The following is a 27034-nucleotide window of genomic DNA, read 5'->3' as shown; positions in this document are numbered from 1 at the left end:
ATGTCCATGTATAGAGTCTTCTCTTGTGTTGTTGGAAGAGGGTGTTTGTTATGACCAGTGCATTTTACTAGGTTAACATTTGTTAAATGAATGCATTTCAGATTTCACCAGATGCTAGTTTCTTGATTCATACATAGAGTAATTTTGTCACTCCTTTGATTCATCTTATTATTACCCTACCCAGAAAATCTGTAGGTGGCTACTTGCATTCTACCTGTTTAGCATCACAGGAAGCTAAGAATTTTAATCTGTTCATGATAGTAGACACTGTCTCAAAGTGTCTTTCTACAAAGCCCCACAAGGTGGTGCCCAAATATCTTTTTTCAAACAATAGTCCTTCAAGACCCGTGGTCAGTCCTCACTCATTTCTGTTAGTATATAGCATTTTTAATTTGGTTAATTAGCATAATGGAATATTTTATATGCATGCTGCTGCTAAGTCGCTTCAGTCGTGTCCAACTCTGCGCGACCCCATAGACGGCAGCCCACCAGAGTGGGTTGCCATTTCCTTCTCCGATGCATGAAAGTGAAAAGTGAAAGTGAAGTCGCTCAGTCATGTCCGACTCTTCGCGACTCCATGGACTGCAGCCCACGAGGCTCCTCCGTCCATGGGATTTTCTAGGCAAGAGTACTGGAGTGGGGTGCCATCACCTTCTCCGATTTTATATTCATATATATAATTAATAAAAAGTGCTTACATTGAATAAAATTATAATATGTATTTCAGAATCTGTAGTTCTGGATATAAACAATGAATAATGATTATATTAGGTACTTGACATTTGTTTCGGTTATATAGTATTGAATGAAGTATAAGTAGAAAGGAGTATGAGTGGGAATGGCAACCCACTCCAGTAGTCTTGCCTGGAAAATTCCATGGACAGAGGGGCCTGATGGCCTAGGTCCATTCGGTCACACAGCATCGGGCATGACTGAGCAACAGAGCATAGTATTGAAAGGTTTTTCATACCCAAAATAGTAAATATAAATTCAAGTCCCTTTCACTGTAAACTTTGAATAATTTACCCTTGTACAAATTTAAAAGGACAGAGGAGGAAACAAACTATTGTATAGAAGGAGCTATATAATTTAGGTGTAACTCAGAAAAAAAAAAAGATGACTGCTACCTCAATTGGGGACATTGTTGTGTGAACCAGAGTTGTAATGGATTGACATAATATGAGAAATAAGTTACTTAATGTTCATGAGAAATGCTGGACTGGAAGAAGCACAAGCTGGAATCAAGATTGCCTGGAGAAATATCAATAACCTCAGATATGCAGATAACACTACCCTTATGGCAGAAAGTGAAGAGGAACTCAAAAGCCTCTTGATGAAAGTGAAAGTGGAGAGTGAAAAAGTTGGCTTAAAGCTCAACATTCAGAAAACGAAGATCATGGCATCTGGTCCCATCACTTCATGGCAAATAGATGGGGAAACAACAGAAGCAGTGTCAGACTTTATTTTTTGGGGGCTCCAAAATCACTGCAGATTGTGATTGCAGCCATGAAATTAAAAGACGCTTACTCCTTGGAAGGGAAGTTATGACCACCTAGATAGCATATTCAAAAGCAGAGACATTACTTTGCCAACAAATGTCCATCTAGTCAAGGCTATGGTTTTTCCACTGGTCATGTATGGATGTGAGAATTGGACTGTGAAGAAAGCTGAGTACTGAAGAATTGATGCCTTTGAACTGTGGTGTTGGAGAAGACTTTTGAGAATCCCTTGGACTGCAAGGAAATCCAACCAGTCCATTCTAAAGGAGATCACTCCTGGGTGTTCTTTGGAAGGACTGATGCTAAAGCTGAAACTCCAATACTTTGGCCACCTCATGGGAAGAGTTGACTCGTTGGAAAAGCCCCTGATGCTGGGAGGGATTGGGGGCAGGAGGAGAAGGGGATGACAGAGGATGAGATGGCTGGATGGCATCACCGACACGATGGACAAGAGTTTGGGTGAACTTCGGGAGTTGGTGATGGACAGGGAGGCCTGGCATGCTGTGATTCATGGGGTCGCAAAGAATCGGACATGACTGAGTAACTGAACTGAACAGAAGATACTTTAGTTCCAGGAGTTTAGTTGATTTATTTAAAAAACTTTGTTGAATATTCTCATGAAATCCCAAAATGGACAGACTAGAAAACTCACAAGGGTGTTGAATTTCTATAACTTATTACTCATACAAGTGGTGATATCTATTTCTATTACTGGCTTTATTTTGATCAGGTATCAATAATATGCACAGTTTACTCAAATCATTGCTACAATCCAAGGCTACTCTGGCAACCCTGCCCAAACCAGGAGGAGAAAGTCCTTCAACTCTGAGCCCTCAGAAATGGTGTTCATTATCCTTGATGACCCAGGCATGAAGATTTACAGTGAGAGATGAGACTTGTTATGTGCTGGAATTTAGTCCATGATAATTTTCCCTGAGCCAGTTCTTACTAAAGGAAATATCCACATTTATGTACTCTTGCCTGGAAAATCCCATGGATGGAGGAACCTGGTAGGCTGCAATCCATGGGGTCTCGCAGAGTCAGACACGACTGAGCAACTTCACTTTTACTTTTCACTTTCCTGCATTGGAGAAGGAAATGGCAACCTGCTCCAGTGTTCTTGCCTGGAGAATCCCAGGGATGGGGGAGCCTGGTGGGCTGCCGTCTATGGGGTCGCACAGAGTCAGGCACAACTGAAGCGACTTAGCAGCAGCAGCAGCATGAAACATAAATTGTTGGCCAAATAACAGCCTCCTTTTTCTCATGCTCCGTACAAAGGCCTAGAGAACTGCTGGGGTATTTAGGGACAATGAAAGATGCCTGGCTAATGTACAAAGATCTAAACTTTATTCCTTCACCATCTCACAGGATGATCTTTGGATATGTCTCAGCACCTGCCCTCTACCTAATCACCTGTGAAATGGAAGAATCAAATGAAAGTGGTCTCAAAGTTTCCTTCAGTTTCTGAGATTTGATGCTACTATCTGTCCCCAATACAAGAAAAGTCTAACTACCATCTAGTGGAGAAATGGAAGAATTTACCAAGATACAACACACTTTCTAACACCTGAAAATAAAACCAGCCAAATGAAAAACAGAAAATACTTTCCCCGTTAAAAAAGCAGACTTTGGTCAAAGCTTAGTAAGGAGATCCTATATTTCTCTTTTTGGGTGGATTCTGCATGAAAAAGTTAAGATTTCTTTATTCACTGAAGGGAATAATTTTTTTAAAACTTGGACATTCAAACCTATGATAGAGGAAGACCTGTACACTTCCAGATATTTCTTAGAAAGGAAAATTGTAAAAAATTTCCAGATAGCACCCTGATTGTTTTGTCATAAGAAATCTGCTCTTAGTAAAGAATAGTACAGAAAGAGAAAATATGAATGTTGAAGGAAATTTTTAGAGAAAGATTTTCACAGTCATAAGATTGGTGCAATGAGGATTTATGCTGCCGCTGGGTTCTAGGACCCTCTTGTTGTATATGAGACTCAAGCTGGGGATCAAGTGACAAATAATAAAGCAAGATGATAGAGAGATATAGATCAGAGAGTAAATAATACAAAAAAAAATATGGGGACTTCCCTAGTGGTCCAGTGTGAAGGAGTCACCTTCCAGTGAGGGTGATATGTGTTCCATCCCTGGTCGGGGAACTAAGATCCCACATGCCTCGGGGCAACGGGGCCCACAAACAACAACTAGAAAGAAGCCCTGAGCTGCAACAGAAGTTCCCTTAGGCAACTAAGACCTGACACAGCCAAATAAAAACAAATATATATATTTTTAATTGTGGACACAGCAGGGGAAGGAGAGGGTGGGATCAATAGAGCATTGATATATACACTATCATGTGCAAAATAGATGGCTAGTGGGAAGTTGCTATACAACACAGGGGGCCCAGCCTGGCACTCTGTGATGACCTAGAGGGGTAGGATGAGGGGAGGGAAGGAAGACTCAAGAGGGAGGGGATATATGTATAATTATGGCTGATTCGAGTTGTTGTACGGCAGAAACCAACACAGCAGCATAAAGCAATTTCCCTCAAATTAAAAAATAAAGTTTTTAAAAAAGAAAAAAAATGTAGATGGATGTTAAGGAGCCATGCTGCTCCAGATGTAAGAGATGGCACAATTCCTACATTTCATTACCAAGGATAATGTTCACTTCCTTGTCATTGAATGCTTTGAATCCTTCCCTTAGTTAATAAATAGACCAATACCATTTGGGTGTCTTTCTAATTTATGATGAATGATATGAGAGAGTATCTGTTATACTTTTGGACTCAAGTTCAGTTCAGTTCAGTCGCTCAGTTGTGTCCGACACTTTGCGACCCCATGGACTGCAGCATGCCAGGCTTCCCTGTCCATCAGCAACTCCCGGAGCTTACTCAAACTCATGTCCATCGAGTTGGAGTCAAGAAAGATAACAAATCACAGAACCTCCAGAGCTTTGGGACAAGTGTTAGATATTCTACTGTATCAACATTTTATACTGAAGAAAATAGACTGCTAAGGACTAACTTCTCCAAGCTGGGTAAGAAGGACACTGGTTTCTCCTTTATCAGCTGAAAATGTTCTTTTCTATTGTGGATGAGCAGTCTAGGAGGTAGGTGAAATTAGAAGATTGTGAAACACTAAATTATACCTTGGTCTTGGTCCAGATATGCAACTATGAGACAAGTCTCTTCTGATAGTTACTAGCCCTTTTGGTGTTTCTGTAACCCCAGGCACATAACACCTTCCAATATTCACAAGTCATCTCAGGTTTTGGTTCCTTTTAAATGATCCTTGGACCCTAAAACATCATCACTGTTGAAATGGAGATGTTGGCATTGGTACCAAAACAAACACAACCAACATAGGTTCTATATGGTTGAATATTTCAACAAATTAAAAAATTTCAAAAAAGGATTTCCTGTCTAGCAGTGCTTTGAAGGAGAGCAATCTGTTGTATCCGGAGAAGGCAATGACACCCCACTCCAGTACTCTTGCCTGGAATCCCATGGGCGGAGGAGCCTAGTAGGCTGCAGTCCATGGGGTCGTGAAGAGTTGGACACGACTGAGCGACTTCACTTTCACTTTTCACTTTCCTGCATTGGAGAAGGAAATGGCAACCCACTCCAGTGTTCTTGCCTGGAGGATCCCAGGGATGGGGGAGCCTGGTGGGCTGCCATCTATGGGGTCGCACAGAGTCAGACACGACTGAAGCGACCTAGCAGCGGCAGCAGCAATCTATTGTATCATGATTCTCAAGTGATTGATGAGCTCTTGAAAAATACTTCTAATTATCATTCATTAAACTAGTATTTATGGGGTGTTTACTTAGGCCACCTGCAGCAGTAATAGCAAAAATAGCATGTTATCTTTCTGTATAAGGCTGCTGCAGACCAACTATCAGAAGGGCGTGGACTCCAAGTTGCCTTGTTCTAGTCATCACTGTTATCTCTGCTCCTTTATTTGGTCTGTGTGTGTACCAATTCAAGACCCTCCTTTAGGGTTAAGATTGTTTTATTAATGTACCCTTGTGCATTGTTCCTCTGGTTACAAATCGCATTGCTTTATATAAATGAACAGAAGATTTTTTTGAGTCATCTATCCAGTCAACTTAGTGGTGATTTCCACACTTGAGAGTGAAAGGCAGAAAACATTAGGTTTGAGGTACCCTATCTGCCTTTGAGGTGGGCTTTCCTGGTGGCTCAGATGGTAAAGAATTTGCCTGCAATGTAGGAGATCCAGGTTTGATCCCTGGGTTGGGAAGATCCCCTGGAGAAGGGAATGACTACCTACTCTAATATTTTTCCCTGGAGAACCTCATAGATGAAGGAACCTGGTGGGGTATAGTCCATCGGGTCACAAAGAGCTGGACATGACTAAGCACATCTGCCTTTGGGGTACAGATGAGTACCCCGATGAATGAGTAGGCAGGGTTCTGACCCTTCACTTATTTTAACCAGAACAGTTCTAAAGCAGGAGGTCTTTAGTCCCATCTTTCACCTCAGGGGTCACCTGTCTGCAGCCTTGAGGTATTATTTTTCTGCAAGTTGTTAACCTACCCTAGGAAAAAGAGCTGATCTTCTGAAGAACTGCCACTTTCTTGATCCATGACTCTCATCTCACAAAAGTGAAACATGCGGCTAACATCTACGGGCTATTTGAGATACATATGTGGTTGCTTCCTAGGTCATTCCACGGTTACTTCTGTGATATATCCACTATCTCCTTTTTTCTATTACCAATGTCCCACAAAACTTCCTTAGTTCCTCAAAACCTGCTACGTGGTGAGGAGGCAAAGACAATGTTCACATTTCACATGGATGTCAAACTTAATGATGCAGCCTCAGGGATCAGAGCGATCTGAGTTAAGATCCCATTCTGGTATTCTCTAGCATTAGTATGACCATGGGCAAGTTAGTGAGCTCCTCTCTTTCTCAACATCCTTTATGTGCAAAACACAAACCCCTGCAGTCCTTACAATGAGCAGATGGTTTGCTTTTGGAGGGTTAAATCCCATAATGTGTGTGAAGCCCTTAGCCCAGCGCCTGGCACCTGGTAAAGAGTTCATGGAATGGAAGTTATTACTGTCACTATACGCGGAGATATAAATGCTAAAATGTCTTCCTAAGAAAGCTGATTCTAAATTATAACATGAACACTTCTATTGCTTTCTCTGATCATCTCGCTCTTTCTGATCCTTGAGGGAGTCTGTAGAGAAACCTGCTATAAATTGTGTAGGGGTCGAGTGGCTTCTTGGCAATATGCTTTGCAGTGACAAATATTGATTTATTAATAATATGGGCTGTAACCACAGGTAGAAAATAGGACAAAAAGAGAATCGAATGACTACAGTGATCACCTTTCCTGGACAGAGACCTCAGAATATTGACCATTGTAACTCTCCTTGTCATGTTACAGTTTGACAGAATCTTGATAAATAATCAAATTCCCTTCTTCATTTCATAAGTGGGAAACTGAGGTTCCCAGGTGAGATACAGAACCAGGACTAAATCCTATACAATAGTCTATATATTTGATTTTGAAACTTTTCAAAAATCATAAATGTAGAAAGACACTCATCACCTATCTTCAATAATTATCAACCCATTGCCTCTGTTGAAAAACCAGATTTGCATCTGAGTCTGGGTTGGGACGATCCCCTGGACAAAGAAATGGGAACCCACTCCAGTATTCTTGCCTGGGAAATCCCATGGAGAGAGGAGCCTGGTGGGCTACAGTCCATGGGGTCACAATGAGTTGGACACGACTGAAGCGACTTAGCATGCACACGCAAGCTGGTATGATTTATCCTCCTTCACAGAGCTCTTCAGCAGCAGTATCTTACCGAGCACCTCCCGGGCAAAGGACCAGAAAGAGGACATGGCCTGACAAACAAAGGCAGGCTGTCAATAAATGTCTAAACTGTAGGAAATCTGCCCAAGTTATTTTTACAACAGCCTGGAAAGCACAGACTTATTATGAAAGGCACTGCTCCTTTAAATTACTCACTGATCCCACCCAGATCTTGCACCCTGGCCAAATGCCTAGCCACTCTTGCTTTAATTTAGTCTAAAAAACATGAGTAGAGAATTACAAAAGATCTAAAGGGAAAGACAATTTTTATTTCCCACAGAACAGAACAATATCAAATAGTCAGCTCCATCCTCAGCAATGGTCCCTGCTGTTGGCACTTGCTTAGCCAGTCTTTAATTCCTGTTTGATAAACTTTATAAGGTAAGACATGACTGTTTTGTTTTAATCACGCGAAACTAGTTCAGACATCTAGGAACTGTGGAAGACTAAACAGTTTACGTATTTATTATGTGAAGAAAGCTTATCAGATTTTTTTTATCCTTGATTATTACTTTAATTATATTATCAGGGAAATAATAAGTGTTAAAATGTTGAAATGTAAATTTTAAAGCTATTTTAAAATTGATTTTTAATTTATAGCCTACTATGTAGCATTGTTATACTGTTAATATCTTTTGGGACATCTTTTTCCTAATTTGGACTCGTTTTTATGACTCAGTAGTCACTGCAGAATGCTTTATAACATGGTAAGTTTAGTGATTTGGATAAAGTATCTGATCACTTTATCTTCATGGCAAAACAAATGAGATGCAAACATTGTGAGTAAAATTAGTAAACTTTGCTGAAAAATAATGTTATTTGTAAAAAGTCATAAAATATAAGTTCTGTTGGATTTATTGATCCTGATATTTACCCCAGATAAATTTCACACAAAAAAGCCAAAACTATGGCATTTGATTAAAGGTAACAATTGTTTCTGCATTTATGAAATGCAAACTGTAGTAAGCACAGAGGTTTATATTTCCTTTATTTAACTAATGACTCTTTTCCCCTGAAACCTATTTTGTTTGTATATATCATCTAAATGAGAGAAAGGTGGGAAGTATTAAAAACCGAGGCAAAATAAAGCATGACAAAAAAGATCCAAAATGAGTGGGCTTTTAAGATATTAAACTAATAAGAGATTTCAGGATGATAGTAGAACTGAAAAACTAGAGAAAGTGTAAGGGTGTCCTCTGGCTAATATCGGAAAGCAACAGCATGACTTTGGTTTTGGAGAACTAGATAAAAAATGTCAGAACAAATAGTAGTAAGTATGAGATATTGTGATTATTGCTAATGAATCAGTTGTGTTAGGGAACACTATATATATATATAAGTCTTCAGTTATGAATTCATAATTACACGTCAACAAACTGAGCAAGTGCCTAGGGGAAAGATAGCTATTTAAAGCCAGCATTTCCGAAGCCCATAATGAGGCCTGCAAATAAGAGAAATAGTGGTTTTCATCTCAAGATCCTGCATGGGAATCCCCTTCTTTAGGCTTTTGAAAAGTTGTCTTGATCTACAAGCTACAAGCTTGTAAAATCTCTCTTGTTCTCAATGAAATTAAATTTTCAGTCTCTTATTTCCAGAACTTCTGAGAACTTCTTTAAGTACAAGGGTCAACAAAGAAAGAAGTCATATGTGATACCAGGGACATGATGTTATACATCTTCCCCCTCTGAAAATGTAACAGCGGCTGCGTTTTGCTACACAGCTTTGAATGTGAAAATGTGAAAGTGTTAGTCACTCAGTCATGTCTGACCTTTTGCAATCCCATTGACTGGAGCTCACCAGGCTCCTCTGTCTGTGGGATTCTCCAGGCAAGAATGCGGGAGTGGGTAGCCATTCTCTTCTCCAGGCGATCTTCCTGATGCAAGGATTGAACCGGGGTCTCCTGCATTGCAGGCAGATTCTTTACCATCTGAGCTACCAGGGAAGTCCCTTTTAATACCTGCTGCTGCTGCTGCTAAGTCACTTCAGTCGTGTCTAACCCTGTGTGACCCCATAAACAGCAGCCCACCAGGCTCCGCCGTCCCTGGGATTCTCCAGGCAAGAATACTGAAGTGGGTTGCCATTTCCTTCTCCAATGCATGAAAGTGAAAAGTGAAAGTGAAGTCACTCAGTCCTATCCAACTCTTAGTGACCCCATGGACTGCAGCCTACCAGGCTCCTCTGTCCATGGGATTTTCCAGGCAAGAGTACTGGAGTGGGGTGCCATTGCCTTCTCGTTTTAATACCTAGTTGTCTCCAAATCTTAGTATACCTGGTCTGAAGAGCAGTTAACATTTGGTCAATTGCATTTGAGGCAAATGCCAAGAGAGATGGGGCTTCCCTGGTGGCTCAGACAGTAAAGAATCTGCCTGCAATACAGGACACATGATTTTGACCCCTGGGTTAGGAAGATCCCCTGGAGAAGGGAATGTCAACCCACTCCAGTATTCTTGCCTGGAGAATTCCATGGGCAGAGGAGCCTGGTGGGCTACAGTCCATGAGGTCACAAAGAGTTGGACATGACTGAGCGACTAAGCACCCACAGCACACACACTTGGTCATCCTGATACAAAGTCGGCTTAGTAAGCTTCCTGCTAGTCGAGGCTATTTGAGGAGCAGACTATGACATGGAGCCCTCTACCGATTCACCCCCAATCTGATAGCTTTGCTTCTCATTGGGGCTTCTCCATCTGGCATGTGTGAAGAAGTCAGTCTCCCATCTCATTCCTTACTGCCTTAGCATGTATTTCCACCCGCCACCTCCCCCCCACCTCCCCCGCCCATTGAGAGTCTGGAAAAAATCATGCTCATGATTTCCCAGTTTACCATTCCCTGAAGGCAAGGTGCCAAAGAAGGAAAGCATGATTCTTTTTCCAGAACTTCTAAAGTCTATACACTTCAAGCTGGCAAGCATTTCCAAACCATGCAAAACATGGGGTTCAAAATAAGCCTTCTTACTTCCATTCTCAGGTATACTGAGCTAGCCACACATGAGTCTTCTTTTGCCAGGGAAGTCTGTGGCTTTTAAAGGCATTTGGTACATAGCTGGGCTTACTGAGTGCTGAAAATGGCTGAAGATTTAAATACAAGATTATATTTTAATCTATCCAGGAAAATAGTTTCACAGGGCCTTTCAGAGGGGATCGCTTCCTGATTTCAAGTCCTATATCTGTCCAGTAGTTCTTCCAGCTAACACTTAGCAAATCTGTTTCTTTTTTTTTTTTGCTCTTATATTCTTTTGACTGACTGGATATGCAGCTGTTGGACAGCTTGAAACTCCAGTGGAGATGAAGTTAACAAAGTAAATGTAGAAAATGGGGTTCTGTGGATACAGAAGGGCAATTCAATTTTTGACGACCCCTGAACTCACTGAAATTGTGCATGTAATATTAAGACTGAAATCGTGGTGGCTCTCTACAACCCTGTAAAAAATTGGCATGGTCAGGAGTTAGTTATAGTGAAAATGGATAAAACAACCTTGTAGCAATCTGATACTACCTTGGAGAATGTGGATATGTCAAACAGACCCTGTGATTGAAACACAACCATCATATAGAGTGGGACTGAAATGTTTTGAAATAGCTCTCCCCTCTCCTGCTCCCCATAATATAATGGGAAATTCAGACTACTTGGATGTAATTCTTTGAATATACAAAAACATTCATTAATAGATATTTGGTTGTGTCGCCATGATTTATTTAGATTAGAAACTTTAAAAATCTCCATGTGAATAATTCTCCATAAATATGAATGAAAAACCCTTTTCTCTTTCCACATGCCAGCTTTCAATTTTACGGGCTTGAAATTAAAAATAGCAAACTCTATATCTTATTAAAGTATTTATAACTGATTTTTTAAATTAAAGGTGCTACACGGCGGATGATTTTTCACCATCCATCATAATGTGGAACAGACATTTTGTCCTGTATCTCCTGCTTTTGCCAGCTTTTATGAGTCAAGCAATATATGGACAAAGAAAGAAAGGCTCAAAGACCAATTTACTTGCAAGGAAAAATCTCCAGGGTAAAAAAATGTTTTATCTTTGTTAGTTTTAGTTTCTTAAAACCCTAATATGAATTTTTCCAAATAGCACTTGGTATAAACAGCAAACTACATATTTATGTATATATGTGATACTCTATTTTGATATGATCATAAGGCATCTTACATACTTACAGAGCATACTTGTATGGGTACTTATACAGCATACTTAAATGGGCACAACAGAGGGTGCCACTCGCATAGATAAAGAAACTGAGGCCCAGAAGGTGAAGTGGCATGCTTGAGGCTGCAGGCAAATTAACTAGCAAGTCACAGAGCTAGGATTCAACCTTCAGTTCTCACTATTAGGTTTCTTTGTCCCTCAGCACGGCTGCAATACGATCCATCCAATCATTTTCTCCTTTGATTTAAAAAATGTTAAAAAAAAAAAATTGTACCCAAACAAGATGGGGCCTCACCAATATGTCCCATAATCTGAGAATGAGGCAGAGTATTATTTACTTCTAGACAACTTTGTCTAGTGTTTGTTGAATTTTTAAACTACAGTGTACTTTCTTTTTCTCTCACTTTAAGTAAGTTTTACCTTGGGAAGATGCTCAGAATATATGGTATTTTGTTTGCTTTTGATCTGCATGATTTTAGAAGAGGAAAAGAATTTGAAGACTTGGAAAGAGATAGAGTTATTCACAATGTCAGCCCAATCTCCAAGGTGCCTCTCTTTTTTTTTTTTTTTTAATTTTTTTTTTAATTTTATTTTATTTTTAAACTTTACATAACTCTTTTTTACTTCCTTCTCCTCTTGGAGATCAGCTATTCAGGCCACACGCCTCAGGGCTTTCCTTGTGCAAAGTTGTTTTACAAGTGGGGACAAGGATGCTGCCTAACCAATTTGCTCTATTTCAGACTCCACGTGCTTCATAGATCTTGTCTTCGTTGTGGACAGCTCTGAAAGTTCCAAAATTTTTCTCTTTGACAAACAAAAAGATTTTGTGGGTAGCTTGAGTGACAAGATATTTCAGTTGACCCCAGTTGGCTCCTTGAAATATGACATCAAACTGGCAGCCCTTCAGTTTAGCAGCTCTGTCCAAATTGATCCACCTTTTTCCTCCTGGAAGGATCTACAGACTTTTAAACAGAGGGTCAAGTCTATGAATTTCATTGGGCAAGGTACTTTCTCTTATTATGCCATTGCCAATGCCACGAGGCTACTTAAGAGAGAAGGGCGTAAGGATGGCGTGAAAGTGACTGTGCTGATGATGGATGGCATTGACCATCCAAAGAATCCAGATGTTCAAAGTATTTCTGAAGATGCCAGAACTGCAGGAATATTATTTATCACCATTGGACTTTCTGCTGTAGTCAATGAAACCAAACTGCGTTTGATATCTGGGGATTTACCCAGTGTACCCATTCTCCTGTTGAATGATTCAACCCTTGTCGACAAAATTCAGGATCGCCTGGTAGGTACTTAATGTGTTGATTTTATATACATTTCTTATTATAATGCTGATAATTTGTTCACAAATTCTGAAAGGATAATAGGTCAAAAAGATGAAAGGGAAAAAAAATCTACCTTTGAAATGGAAAGAAGAATCTTGCTGATGTGTCTCTACATTCTTGACAGTTTGCACCACATAAACCGGGGAGGTACCAGGCTAATTCTCCGTAATTGCATTCCTAACTTTACTATCAGCCAATGCTGAAGATTTTGGAAGGATTCATTTCCGATCATCCATCTAGGACTCCTGTTTGTGCATCGTGGGCTCAGTGAACACTGCTGACTTGTATTCGACTTGTGGTCAAATTGCAATCTGCCATATTTGTCTTAAGTTCTTTTTTTCCCGTTCCACTTGTGCAGAAATATTTTTTGACCCTTTGACTCACCATTTGCCATAGTATGCTCAAGTGAAGGCCACAGACTTCCATTTTGAAAATTTATCTCCTTGCTTCTTAGGTGTTAACAAGGTCATCTAATTTTAAGTCACGATTGGCGGTATCACTGCTTTTCTTTATTGGTTGTAAGAACCCTTCCTCGCTGCTAGGGAGAACACAAGGCAAAGCAATCAAAACAAAATTCCTCTTCACCACATTCCTCAAGGAGGAACTCCTGGAGATAAGGCCGTTGATTTGTTAACTGTCAAAAATTAATTTGCTTAAAAATACTGATTTAAAAAAAAATTCTTGACAAGAGGGCTAGGCTGATGTGTCCTTTAGGTCCTGAGTACTTCATATGGCTCTCCTCTATGGATTGAAAAAAGCTCAGGCCCTCTTTCAGAGATTGTCTTGCTCCTTTTGTCCCTTCTCTCAATTCTTTTTCCCAACATTACTTTGATTTTGTTACTCTCAGGTGCTTTTAGCACGAGATGCTGAGTTTTTCTTACTTAAATCATAGTGATTATGTCTTGAGTGCTGTATATTAGGCATTGCTCTGAGGGCTTTATATATTTTATTTTATTCAATGTTTACAACAATCTTATGATGTAGGTACTCTTATTATATCCATTTTATAGTTGAAAATTTAAGGCCAGGCAAAGACCCCAGAGTCTGCATGCTTGACCCTGTAAAGTTACACTGGGAGAGAAGAGAATAATTTTAAGGTTTTCTCAAGCAAAAATTCCTTGAAACAGTTAAGAAACATCCCTCCTCCAAAATCTACTGCTGCTTTTAGCCTTTTGAAACGTGGGCATTAAGGGAAGATGAGGGGGCAGTTCTGCCTGGACCTCGGACGATGGGCTCAGCCCCAGGTACCTGGGGTGAGTGCTTACGTGAGCATCTCTTCTGCAGGAAAGGGAACGTGCAGGGGGGTCAGGCTAACTGCCGAGCCCTGCCTGTGCCTAATTTGAGTCCTCACCACTGAATGAGACAGAAGTTTCCAGCATGTGCAGGAAAGAACCCTGGGGTTGTGATAATGAGTCACCTGCTGCTGCCTGGAGAAGACACAGGACAGGCAGCTCCTTGTTTGGCCAGATGTGTCAGCTCAGGAGGTTCATACTCCCTCCAGATACACCCTAGCTAAGAATTCCTGCCCAACTGAGAGTGCAGGCTCTTGGCAGTACATCCGAAGCAAAACTGTTTCTGGGGAAACCGAAAAATGACCAAGCATCCTAATGACTCTGCTCTTCCGTAGCATCCTCTGGTTTCGGCTTGTTTGTTCAGATGGAAGCTCTGTGAACAAGCCATTTCTTAGAAGGAGGTGCCGCTTTCCAAACAAATTGCAGGATCCAAACAGCTTATCGGGGTTTTCAAAGAGATATATACTAAGTATCAATGTTTCAAATGGCCACTGTCTAGGAAGCAAAACTGGACTTCTGCTCAGACTATTTGAAAAAGTCCTTATCTAATCTGTTTCTATTACATCTGTAGTTCAATTTTTTAAACTTTTTATTTTGAAATAATCATGAAGTTGACTTAAAAAAATTAGTTAACTTATATATTAAGTACAAAACTTCATCTACTTAAAGTGAAAATTCCGCGAGTTTTTCTAGATGTATTCACCCGTGAAACCACCAACACAAATAGGATACGGAACATTTCCATCATCTCTAAAAGTTTCCTTATGCCTCTTTGCAATACATGCATCCCTTGTGCCTGAGATACTACAGACCTGACTTGTCAACCTAAATTAGTGTACATCTAGAATTTTATATAAACAAGCTCACATCATGTGTCAGGTTCATACTCCCAGTGTGATGATTCTGAAATTCATCTGGGTGGTTTTTGGTATTGTCAGTTTATGCTTTTCATTGCAGAGTAGACTTTAGTTGAATTTATGGACAGGAGTGTACACAGTGAATAGATTTTGCAGGAGTCCAGACAAATCAAGGAATCATTGCATGTTCCTTGGCACTCTATCAGGGAGTACCATGTTAGAACCCCTGAAAACAATTTTTAGTTCTAAATTACCCAAGAGAGACCTGATGATTCCAAAAAGAAAATATTCATGTTTCTGTTTTATTGATTTACAGAACAGTACTGAACCCTAAAGAAACACATTCAAACCAACCTTCTGGATATATTACTTTGTCCTTTAAAAGAGCATGAGAGAGTATGTGGATATTAAAAAAATATCTTTATTACCTTTGATATTAAACTTTTTAACAAAGTCTTTATGGGAATAACAATTGTAACAAATTGGTCTCTTTATTTGGAGAGTACTAGAAAAACATTAGAAAAGTTATGACCAACCTAGATAGCATATTGAAAAGCAGAGATATTACTTTGCCAACAAAGGTCCGTCTAGTCAAGGCTATGGTTTTTCCAGTGGCCATGTATAGATGTAAGAGTTGGACTGTGAAGAAAGGTGAGAGCCGAAGAATTGATGCCTTTGAACTGTGGTGCTGGAGAAGACACTTGAGAGTCCCTTGGACTGCAAGGAGACCCAACCAGTCCATTCTAAAGGAGATCAGCCCTGGGATTTCCTTGGAAGGAATGATGCTAAAGCTGAAACTCCAGTACTTTGGCCACCTCATGAGAGAGTTGACTCATTGGAAAATACTCTGACACTGGGAGGGATTGAGGGCAGGAGGAGAAGGAGACGGCAGAGGATGAGATGGCTGGATGGCATCACTGACTCGATGGACGTGAGTCTGAGTGAACTCCGGGAGTTGGTGATGGACAGGGAGGCCTGGTGTGCTGCAATTCATGGGGTCTCAAAGAGTTGGACACGACTGAGCGACTGAACTGAACTGAACTGAAGAAAAACATTAATTTAGTGCATCTTCTCCCTGACAGAGCAAGAAGGGATCAACTTCATCATTTCTGTATCATCTTTAGAATCCTAGGCTTCATTGATTTATTAGGATGGTCCACTTCCCAGTTTTTCAAGGGCTCCTCTGTTTGGAGCTTTATTTCTGTTCTCTGAGATTTGATAATGGCCCTTCTTCTGCTATATCAAGTTGGAAACATTATTTTTGTCATGGGATTTGTAATCCTTGCCTACTAAACTCCTTACTCTCACCCCATTTGCTGTCATGCTGGTAACTTTGGCACCTTCCTCACATTTTCTCTGTTTGCATCTCAGAGCACTGACCTCATGGTCACTCAGAAAACTGGCAATTCCAGTCTAGACTTCTTTTTTCTCCACATATCTACCATCATAAAACTCTGACTCTGTTAATAAAATGCCCCTTCCTTTTGCTCTGATGAGGTCCTTTCTCTATTTATACTTTTTAATTTAAATCACAGTATCCACCCAGACTTTCACTGAACACGCCCTTCCCTCTGGCTTTGACCATGGTCTCCCAACTGTTCTCCACATGGCCTGCCTCTCTGCTTAAGCAAAATGCCTTACTACTCTCCAGGCCTCCAGCTCTGTCCACTTTTTTAAAATGTCCCTCCTCAGTGCAACCTTTGTCTGATTGCCCACATTGGTCTTTATGCCTTTTTTCCTTATCAACTTTGACATGTAGAACAACATTCCACTAATGAGTTGGTCCTTTGCATTCCTTTATTCAAAATCATCCAGAAGGCCAACCATTTCCAAACAACCATCCTATTCCTCCTTCTCTGCCCGCCAAGTCTGGGCTCTCCTTCCCACGCAGCTTGCTGTGCGGTATTTCTCTATCACTGGGGTTTATGGACTCCAAGTGTCCTTAGGGAATGCAGCCTTGTTCTTGTTTGAAACAGTCTTATCTATTGTGCAGTTTGGGTCCATTTTTGTTTCCATAGAAATATAAAATCAAGCAAACACAAAAGCCAATGAGTTCCAAAAATAATTAGTTGCATTGTTATCGCTTTTAAGCCTCGTGGCACATACATTTAAAGGGTAATGTGGCAAAGCAGAAATTGAATTTTCAAAGGAAAAGCGAAAAAAGTGTAAAATTACACATCTGCCACGCTAGCGGCTAAATTCATGAGTTTAAAATCGATAAGGACATTGCTTAGTATAAAAAGGTGATAAAGGGACACTTTGAATTTTTCTTTATTTCAGTAGCTATTTTCAAATTTTACAATCTGACTTGAATTATTAGTTGCTTTATTGCCTCTCTTTCAGATTTCTTTTCCTTCTCTCCCTCTCAGACGACACCAAGTTTCTGATGTATATTTTAAATATTTTCACAATTTGGATCATGTTCTAAGCATTCATCTTCAACTTTCTTTTTCATTCAACTTTTTAGGAAATTTCTCTGTTAAAATATATAAATTCAATACATTTATTTGAACTGCTGAGTGGTATTTTGCTTATTGATCCAGTATGTTATTGATGGATATTTTATTTCAAATTTTTCACTATTAAAAAACAATGAATGCTGAACTACACAAGAATTTCTCTAGGGTGTGTCTGGAAAGTATGTCAGGATCACAGGTGGAAGCCAGGACTTGTCCTGGGCAGCCTAGAGATAAAGCATGTAAATTTCAACTTTCTAGGCACAGCCAAATATTCTGGAGAGGGTAATGCTGTTTTCCACTAAAATTGTCAGTTTAGCTGAGTTTCCATTGTCCACATGACCTCAGTTCAGTTCAGTTCAGTTCAGTAGCTCAGTCGGGTCCGACTCTTTGCGACCCCATGAATTGCAGCACGCCAGGCCTCCCTGTCCAACACCAACTCCTGGAATTCACCCAAACTCCTTTCCATCGAGTCGGTGATGCCATCCAGCCATCTCATCCTCTGTTGTCCCCTTCTCCTCCTGCCCTCAATCCCTCCCAGCATCAGAGTCTTTTCCAATGAATCAACTCTTCGCAAGAGGTGGCCAAAGTATTGGAGTTTCAGCTTTAGCATCAGTCCTTCCAAAGAACACCCAGGAGTGATCTCCTTTAGAATGGACTGCTTGGATCTCCACATGACCTACTAGCTCTTAAAGACACAAGTATCTCATCTGCTTTCAGCCTGGGTTTACTTTGCCTAGTAATTTAAAATCACTGGGGTAGGGCAAGAGAAAGAGAGCATAGTTGAGATGCTGATTTTGGTAGGTAGGGTCTGTGGCCAGAGTTGGACCGCTCCCAAGACCACGGGGTCAAGCATCTTTGTTTTATAGACGTGGAAAAGGAACTGGAGGGATGATATGACTTGCCCACGGTCAGGTGGCTAGATAATGGTGGAAACAGGATGAAAATCCTAGATGACACTTAATTCCTAGTCTAAATTTTTCTGTGATTAAATCACCAGAACTACTTAAAGCAAGTTGCTATACCTTCTCTAAACAATTTATTTGTATCAAAATAAACGTAGAGTAAAAACAAAACTAACAGGATGCAGAGTCTTCTGTACAGGTACAACTCTGACTTATCTTTAGCTTCCTCATCACATTCTTTATTTTTAACAACTTACAACAAATACTCTGGTGCTTTTGCTTCCGTTTTCTATTTTATCATGTGTGAGCTACCCCTCAGATTCAGTCATAAGGCATTAATTTGACACATAAATTCTACCTTCAGAGAGTAATGATTCTATCTGTAAACATAGCTTGTGTCCACTGATTCAGACATGATCTTCTTTTCAGGTAATAATACCCCACTGAACTGGAGTGGAGGAGTGAGGCCTAAAGGTCTGACAAAAACCACATTGCGAATTTCTCTAAACTTATGAATTGAAAGTCGTTTTGAAAAATATTCTGGCTAATTCATCTCTGTGTGGTTAAGTAGGAAATAGTGCTGAGCTTGGTCAGGTAGCTCAGCCCAAGAGTGTGACCTTGGGCAAGCCACAGCACCATGTCTCAAGTTTCTTTATGACAGAATGAGCCACCGGACCACACTGACTTCTAAGGCTCATTAATATTTCATGAAGTTATCACCCTAAAATTTATGTTCTAATGCTAAACAATAAATGCACATCTGTATAGGGATAAAATAGCTTCCCTGATAGCTCAGATGGTAAAGAATACGCCTGCAATGCAGAACAACCCTGTTCGGTTCCTGGGTCGGGAAGATCCTTGGAGAAGGGATAGGCTACATACTCCAGTATTCTCAGTCTTCCCTGGTGGCTTAGATGTTAAAGAATCCGATCTGCCTGCAATGTGGGAGATGTGGGTTTGATCCCTGGGTTGGGAAGATCCCCTGGAGGAGGGCATGGCAACCTACTCCAGTATTCTTACCTGGAGAATCCCATGTACAGAGGAGCCTGGTGGGTTACAGTCCTTGGGGGTTGTAAAGAGTTGGACACGACTGAGCAACTAAGCACAGCACAGCACATAGGGATAGAAAAATAGAGAAAATACACAATTACATATTCTACCTAAGTCTTTGTAAATAAAAGAAAATTCTCATTATGGCTGATTGAGCTCGTAGCCAAACTATGGAGATTCTAGAGCTGATAAAAAGGAAGAGAGAAAACATGGGATGCAATAGGATGACGTTTCCAGAAAAAAATTGTTTTTAATGAATGTTAGTATCCTACATGTCTTCTATTAGTATATGGCTCAGAGCGCTCCTTGGGTGGTTGGCTGGGGCTTTATTGCTTTTACAAGGTTAAAAAGGCTGAATTGCTATTCTTCTTGGAAATTGCATATCCCATTGGGAATAATTAAGGCTAATAAGAAGCTGGAAGCAGAATCATGAATTGAGTTAATGTTTCATTCTTTTTTCCCTCCTAGGACATCTTATTTGAAAAGAAGGTAAGCACCACATGCTTTGATTACTATGAATTACTCCAAAATGCTCACATAATCAAATCAGCATTATAATTCACATTAGAAGGTAAGGTGTGACTAAATAAAAATCCTTACTTTTTTAAAATGAGCTGCTCTATTTTGAGGCAGCCACTTGATTTCTTTTATGTTGCCATATCCACTGCAGGTTGGAAATTTTAGAAAAAGTAGGAAATATTTAAATGATTTTAGACAGTGGTTTTAGAAATCAGCGATAATGCACATGATACAGTTTTGCTTACTTTGATACTGATTCCTTCATCCTAACTGTGTCTCAATACCCATCGCTCATGAGGGTCCTCCACTCTAGTATGCCTTGAGTTGGCCAGGATGAAGTAGTGTTCCTGGGTAATGGACAGGGCTCAGAGTCACCCCTGCTGCCTGATGACTGACTAAGCTCATTCTCCTCCTTGATGGTGGCCACCAGACCAAGTGGCGAAGGAAGCTGGCCAATATTGGTTGGACAGTACTCAGCACAATTGATGACCATCAGCTTGCTGAGGACTGCTGTACTGGACGTATGTTTCTGGGTAGAGGGTTTAGAACATCTGAACTTAGTTCGAGAAATTGCTTCTTTAACATGAGGACGCTTATAAGTAATATCACATAAAATACTTAGAAGCCAACCAAAGCTTGTAGAGAACCATGCTTCACTGAATCATACATGGTCAGATACATCACTATTTTCTGTGCCATTTAGAGAGATTTTAAAAAAGCTCTCTGCCAATTAAAATATGATACAGTGCCTTCTTATGAATCACAATTTTTAATTTTGTACTTAAGGCAAGAGTCCTTTTAGATGTACTTAGATATAGATTTTTAAATCCTGTATCACTTTTGTGCATACTTAAGAGAGAAAATATAAGCAAATGAAATTGGTTATTTCTGCAACTTCTTTGCATTCAAAGTCGAAATCTTCTGAATCACTTTCTGTCTCAGAGTCATTGCTGCCCTGGCTTTTGCACACAATACCGGCCCCTGTGCCACAAAAAGTATAGGTGATACAGCATTTCTTCCAGTGCTCTGGTTGTGCCTTTAGAGTTTTCTTCCATCTCGTTCTGGAAGAGCAGAAGGGCATGTGCAGAAAACACCAGTTTCACCCTGGTCAAGCCTGACTCATAGAATACTTCTTTTGATTTCAAAGATGTGAAAATAAGAAAAAAGATGCATTTCAGAATTGATAAAATACGGTTTAAATCAAAATTTTTCCTTTGTTGAGTAAAGCAGTATTTGATATTTGTATATTATTGAGCCTGGATGTGTTATATAGAAGAAAAACAGCAGAAATTCCAAAAGTCCACTGAAAATATTTGTTTTCTCATTTTAACTGATGAGTAGATGTTATATATTAATACATCCACTTTTAATGAAGGTCTATTTTATTTAACCATGCCAACATTTAATACTTTATTAGCTGGCTCTTCCTAGCTCAGAGTTTTCTTAGAAGAATTTTACAGGGAGAGCAAAAGCTCCATAAATTTTCAAGGTAAAGTTTCTTCAAGGGAGTGCTCCATTTCATTATGTGTTGAATGAGATTTAATATACTATATTTCACCGTGTGTTAATGCTGTGTTTCATTGTTGATTTAGTGTGAACGTAAGATTTGTGAATGTGAGAAGGGGGATCCCGGCGATCCAGGGCCTCCGGTGAGTATATTTCTGCTTTGAACTTAGGGTCAGCTCAGGAAGTCCTAGCCATGATACTCTATTCTGAAAACACTGGGCTACTTTGTGCTGTTGAAAAGCAAATTGCAGCAAAAACGGAAATGTTGTGTCTTTCTTTTATTCCTAAAGGGATACATTCTGTGCTAAGAAATTAGCTTGGGATTTAACTGACCTGAACTGAGGGCAGATTTGCCTTAAAATCAGATGTTCTTCCCACAAAGGATATTTTAGCATCTCTTCTGCTGCGACAATTGGAGCCAGAATTTCTCAGTACTGAAGTGAAAATATAGAGAAAGGGTTCATATAGGTCCTTGGTGAGCTAGGCAAAGCTTCATCCCACTTCCAACTACAAACAAGTGACTGCTCCAGAGCCAAGTGCAACCCCAAAAATGCCTAGTGGGGAGGAAGCCTGGTAGGGAGTTCTGGCTGTTAGTGAATTGTGTGAAATGGAAGACCCCACGTGGCAACTGGAGATAAATGGCAGGATTTGCTAACATGGTTCAGCACTTGAAATGATAATCCCCAAAGATGTGCGTGCTTCCCTTATGTTCTGCCCTAATACCTGGCACGTGCCATGTCTATTCTGGGAAGGTGCTGGAAACTTCATCACAATGACTGGAGATGCTAGACACTCCTCTAACACGTGCTTTTAGACACCTCCATGACGCTCCTTCAGTTTCTCATTTTCTTCTGTGATTTCAAGCCTTAGAGGTCAAGAGCCCAGAGGAGACATTTCACAAAAATGCATGAATAATGTTTTTGAACTGATGCTTGCATTTGGTGGCAAGGAGGGAAATGTGCACAGTGAATTTCTTAGACTCGGACACATTTTCTTCTGAGTCCTGGGTCCAAAACCTATACATTTTCAAATCATTCTACCCATCAAGGCATCAGAAAGGAAGACTGTCTTAATTTTTTTCTTCAAAATACACACTAGATATATCACACGATAATGTGGCAGTCAGTAGAATCTGATTTTGGTCAGAGCAGAGGTTTAACTTCTCCTTCCTGTGCAGTCTTAGATTATACTTGTTACACCAAGAAATGGGCAGGAAAGGTTTGCTTGGGATATTCAATTATGTTTTAGAATAAACAGAAATAAATAGAAAACTTAACGATTGCTAAGCTAATCTGACAATTTCAGTCGCTTTATTGTTGGAAGAGATCACTGTACCATGTTTTTATAGGGATAGCCATATGTGTACATGTATGCATAGTCACTCAGCCGTGTCTGACTCTTTGGAACCCTCTAGACTGTACCCTGTCAGTCCACAGCCACAGAACTATGTCATTTAGCATTTATTGAGTGTTCCCAAAACCTGTTCACAGAAGAGTGAGATTTTTGGTGATTTGAGAATAGGAAAATAAAATGCCTTTCTGGAACAAAACTGAAGAACTCTCTTATCCTATTTTTTGAAACTCTCCCTTGGATATCAAGGAGAGAGAGACATTATCTTTTTTTTGAGCAAATCTAGAGAATCTGCCTGTTCGAGACTGTCATCTTCCTGGTGTATAGTTTGGGAAAGCAGAGTTGAATCTCTGCTTGGTAGGCAAAGTTTTGTTTTTATAATCCTCTCTCATTTTATGGGATGAAGCTGATAAATTACTGTAAGGTGTAGGAAACTAATAGACTGTCTGTTGCATATAATCTTTTTCCCCTTTGCCTTCAGGGTACACATGGAAACCCAGGTATCAAAGGTGAGCGAGGACCAAAAGGAAACCCGGTAAATGACTAAACAGCTTTTCTTTAAACCAATGTATCTCCTTCTAGTTCTACTTAAAGAACAAAAATTGAGGAAACAAAGCATTGTATTTTAAGCAAATGCCAAAAAAATCTGATGATTCCTGTGAAGAATACAGGCTGTTTGCCTCCTGCATTATCTGTCTGGCTTGTATAAACTTGTATTTACAAATTCAGAGAAGCATATGGCCATTTCAGTCAATAAATACAGGAAACCTAGGGAGTTGAATAAAGAGAAACTCATTCTTAAATAATGGCGGTCTAAATTGAGTACTACAATGTTTCATGAATCACTAATACATATTCCAAAACACATTGCTGTTGGCACTTGAGTTTTAAGAATTAAAACTCCTTTATGAATTCCTTAATTCTTTTCTTTGTGTGCCATCCAAAAAAGAAAATCTTTGATTTAAAAAATTATATCATTGTTGGGATGGTCTTTCAAGAGAACAGAAGGAATCATAGGAGATGGATTAGCAAATGTAACCATGTGAAAATGTAAAGAAAAATTGTATTCAATGAAAAACAATAATTAAAATAAAGAGGAAGACATGTATGGAAATGTTTATGTCAAATACAATGGACATTGATGTAATTGCTACAATGCATCCGTCTGATGTCCTAAGTCATTTCAGGTGTGTCTGACTCTTTATGACCCTGTGAACTGTAGCCTACCAGGCTCCTCTGTTCATAGGATTCTCCAGGCAAGAATACTGGAGTGGGTTGTCATTTCCTTCTCTAGGGGATCTTCCTGACCCAGGAATCGAACCCGTGTCTCTTAGTCTCCTGCATTGGCAGGAGGATTCTTTACCACAAGCACCACCTGGGAAGCCCTGCTGTAATGCATAACGACTTTATAAAATAGGTGAGAAATGAATAATTAAATGGTCAAAAGACACAAACAGTTTTCAAGAGAGGAAAAAAATCTAGTGAATAAAGAAATAGAAAAATGTCTAATTTCACTGGATAATGGATGAAATTTAAAGACTGACAATGAGGTGCCCTTTAATACTAATTATTCACATTTTAGAAACTTTGGACTCCAAGGCTCTTGGGGTGTTTTGGAGGTGGGGGTGGAGGGAAGTTCACATAGTTCATATCTAGTTCATATTGGTTTTTTTCCGTATTTTAAATTTTAAAAAGTTTCTTAAAGTAACTAACATAGCAGTAATAAAACAATAATAACTAGCAATATGGTGGTGAAACTACTTTCTTCTTCATTGCAAGGGTAACTTGGCACAAACACAAACATTTTGGGAAGCAATTAGGGACTACGTAAGAAGCATTCAAATGTTCAAAATTTTAATCCCAATAACTCCATTTCTGAGAATAGGTTTAGGGCGTTAATGAAACATATAATAAGTTAGATGCATGAGAGCATTTTTGCCAATTGCCTGCTTGCCAAAGAGAGGGAACATAAAGTATTCTTGGGTGGCTTTACAACACACACACACACACTCACACCCCTACACTCTCCCACTTTCTACGGATCTGAATTAATGCCATCACGTCTTCTTTTTTGTTTTGTTAAATACCTGTTGTAAGTCTTTGTGACCATTTCATTTATTTGGCTTGTAATTGTGTGCCACATAATATATTTTCCTAAGTCTTGCTGAAATCAAGCAATCACTCTTCAGGACATTTTGGAAAACATTCCAAAGCCCCTTGGAGAAAAGCCAGAGTGGCTGGCTCCGAGAGAGGGTACAATGGTCTATTTGAGAACAACGGCCGTGTTGTTAAATTAGCATGAGAATCTCGGCCTGAGCTGTGAAAACATACCTGCATTCTGCACCCTATAGTCTGGCTTCACTTCAAAGGGCAAAGGCTATCTGAATTGTTGTTTTCTTCCCTGACTGCATGGGGAGAATGTCAGTCAGTGGTCAAGGTCAAAGATACTTTCCCCATTGGGTTGACCTATTAATCTGGGAATCTGAAGAGTGCATTTTATTGAGCAATCACTTGCTCTGCAGGGCGGTGGAATTTTGACTGAATTTTTTCTTGTCACAGGGTGATGCTCAAAAAGGGGAACCTGGAGAAAGAGGCCCAGGGGTATGTACATGACTGAAATGCCTTCCTAAGAAAGTAATCCCAGGATGCTAAGATTCGGTAATGGATCATTTTGACCCCTGCAGTGCAAGTGCAAAAATGATTTATGTCTACCTGTGCTCTGGATGGCTCAGACAGGCAATCAGACAGATTATGATCCCAGAAGCTGCAATGTGAGGAGAAATACTCTATCCAAAAGGGGTGAGGATGGGACAGAGTGCTCCACCACATGACGCCCCTTGATGCTCAAGTTGAGATTTGTGAAAGGCTCCAATGAGAAAAATATTTTGCTTTGCTTCTTGTGCTTTTTATAAAAAATAAAAAGATTAATTTAAAGATCCGGGGAGCCTAAGAATTACATCATCCCAACTATGGTTTTGTAAATCCAATTCTACAGGCAAAAGAAGAGATCATTCTAGTTGATTTATCATCCTTAAAATTAGATGATGTCAGAGACTGAACGACTGAGAAATAATTACTATACATTTCTTCTTTTGCATTTTCCTGGAGAACTGCAGTGGTGTACCAAATAGCAGAGAGGTATACAGGAACTTGAAAGGAAGCTGTATTATGTTTCTCTCTCAGCTTATCCCCTTGGATGAAAAAGCCCAGGACTCAGACCCAGAGGTTTAAAAAACACTTCTCTTGGCATGTGTAATCAATGTCATGGGAAATCTGATAGAAAGCTTGATAAGCTCAATGGAAATTTCTTCAGAAATTTGTGTTATTCATTCAGGAAAGACTTTATTTTAGGTATGTTCTATGTATAAAACATACTGTTAGTGAAAATAAAATTAAGACAAAGTACTTATTTTCAGGAAAATCCATTATCTCAGAGGAGAGGTAAAACAGCTATAATATGAAGCAGAATGTCAAAACATTGTAAAAATTTCATGTGTCAAATATTATGTATAAATGGGCATTCAGAGAAGACCAGAGCTGTCAGGGTGGGTTCTATGGGACGAGCCCTCACGAGTGAAGAGGAAAGGACCAGGTCAGATCAAGACAGACTGGGAGGTGGAGGGGCAGGCATTGCAGCTGGAGAGCGCTGTGAGCAGCAACCAGGGGGAGGGCAACGAGCGAGGAATGGCGAAATGCGGCCTCAAGAGGAGTGCTGGCAGACGCAGCCTGAGGGGCCGAGTGGGTGGCCCCTGATGCCTGGAAGGCTGGGCTTTGCTGGGTGATGGACTCCCCGTGAGATTTAGATGAGGCACACGGCCCCAGAGCTGTGGTTTTAGAAGATTAATTGGGCCTGGCTCTGAAAGCAAAACCGAAGTGGGGATAAGCAGAGCATGTACTTTGAAGAGGTTTGTTGCTACAGGCTGCATGAGAAGTAACAGGGACAGTAATTAGCTAGAGCTGCTCTGGCCAATGTGAGTCTCCGGCCATGTTTCTCAACCGGTGGTCAAGACAGGCAAGCTGGAGGGGAGGTGTGCTGGCGGAACGAACTGCACACTGAATTTTGATGACTCAGAATCAAAAAAAAGACAGAAAATATCTCACTGATAATTTTTTAATATTGATCATGTGTTAAAATGACAGAATTTTGACCTGTTAGGAGACATAAAACATATTATTAAAAATTAATTTCACCTGTTAATTCTTAGATATTTGAAGTGGCTATGAAGGAACTGAAAAAGACATATGTGGCTCACG

At 40.0% G+C, this 27034-nt stretch overlaps 2 protein-coding genes across 4 annotated transcripts in view; one reads left to right on the top strand and one right to left on the bottom strand.

Moving 5' to 3' along the window:
• Positions 1 to 27034, bottom strand: part of MIOS (meiosis regulator for oocyte development) — a 135862-nt gene that overhangs the window by 48790 nt on the left and 60038 nt on the right. The window lies entirely within an intron of this gene.
• The window catches only part of COL28A1 (collagen type XXVIII alpha 1 chain), a 181480-nt gene continuing 162074 nt past the window's right edge, over positions 7629 to 27034 (top strand). Inside the window, exons 1-7 of the mRNA XM_055589814.1 lie at positions 7629 to 7727; positions 11209 to 11366; positions 12249 to 12805; positions 19874 to 19894; positions 21517 to 21573; positions 23262 to 23315; positions 25340 to 25381. Coding sequence (XP_055445789.1) covers positions 11246 to 11366; positions 12249 to 12805; positions 19874 to 19894; positions 21517 to 21573; positions 23262 to 23315; positions 25340 to 25381 — 852 coding nt within the window. The 5' untranslated portion in view covers positions 7629 to 7727; positions 11209 to 11245. The remainder of the gene's footprint in view (positions 7728 to 11208; positions 11367 to 12248; positions 12806 to 19873; positions 19895 to 21516; positions 21574 to 23261; positions 23316 to 25339; positions 25382 to 27034) is intronic.

The sequence above is a fragment of the Bubalus kerabau genome, chromosome 8, assembly GCF_029407905.1.
Source record: "Bubalus kerabau isolate K-KA32 ecotype Philippines breed swamp buffalo chromosome 8, PCC_UOA_SB_1v2, whole genome shotgun sequence".
Taxonomy (NCBI): Eukaryota; Metazoa; Chordata; class Mammalia; order Artiodactyla; family Bovidae; genus Bubalus; species Bubalus kerabau.
This window is presented reverse-complemented; position numbering and strand designations above follow the sequence as displayed.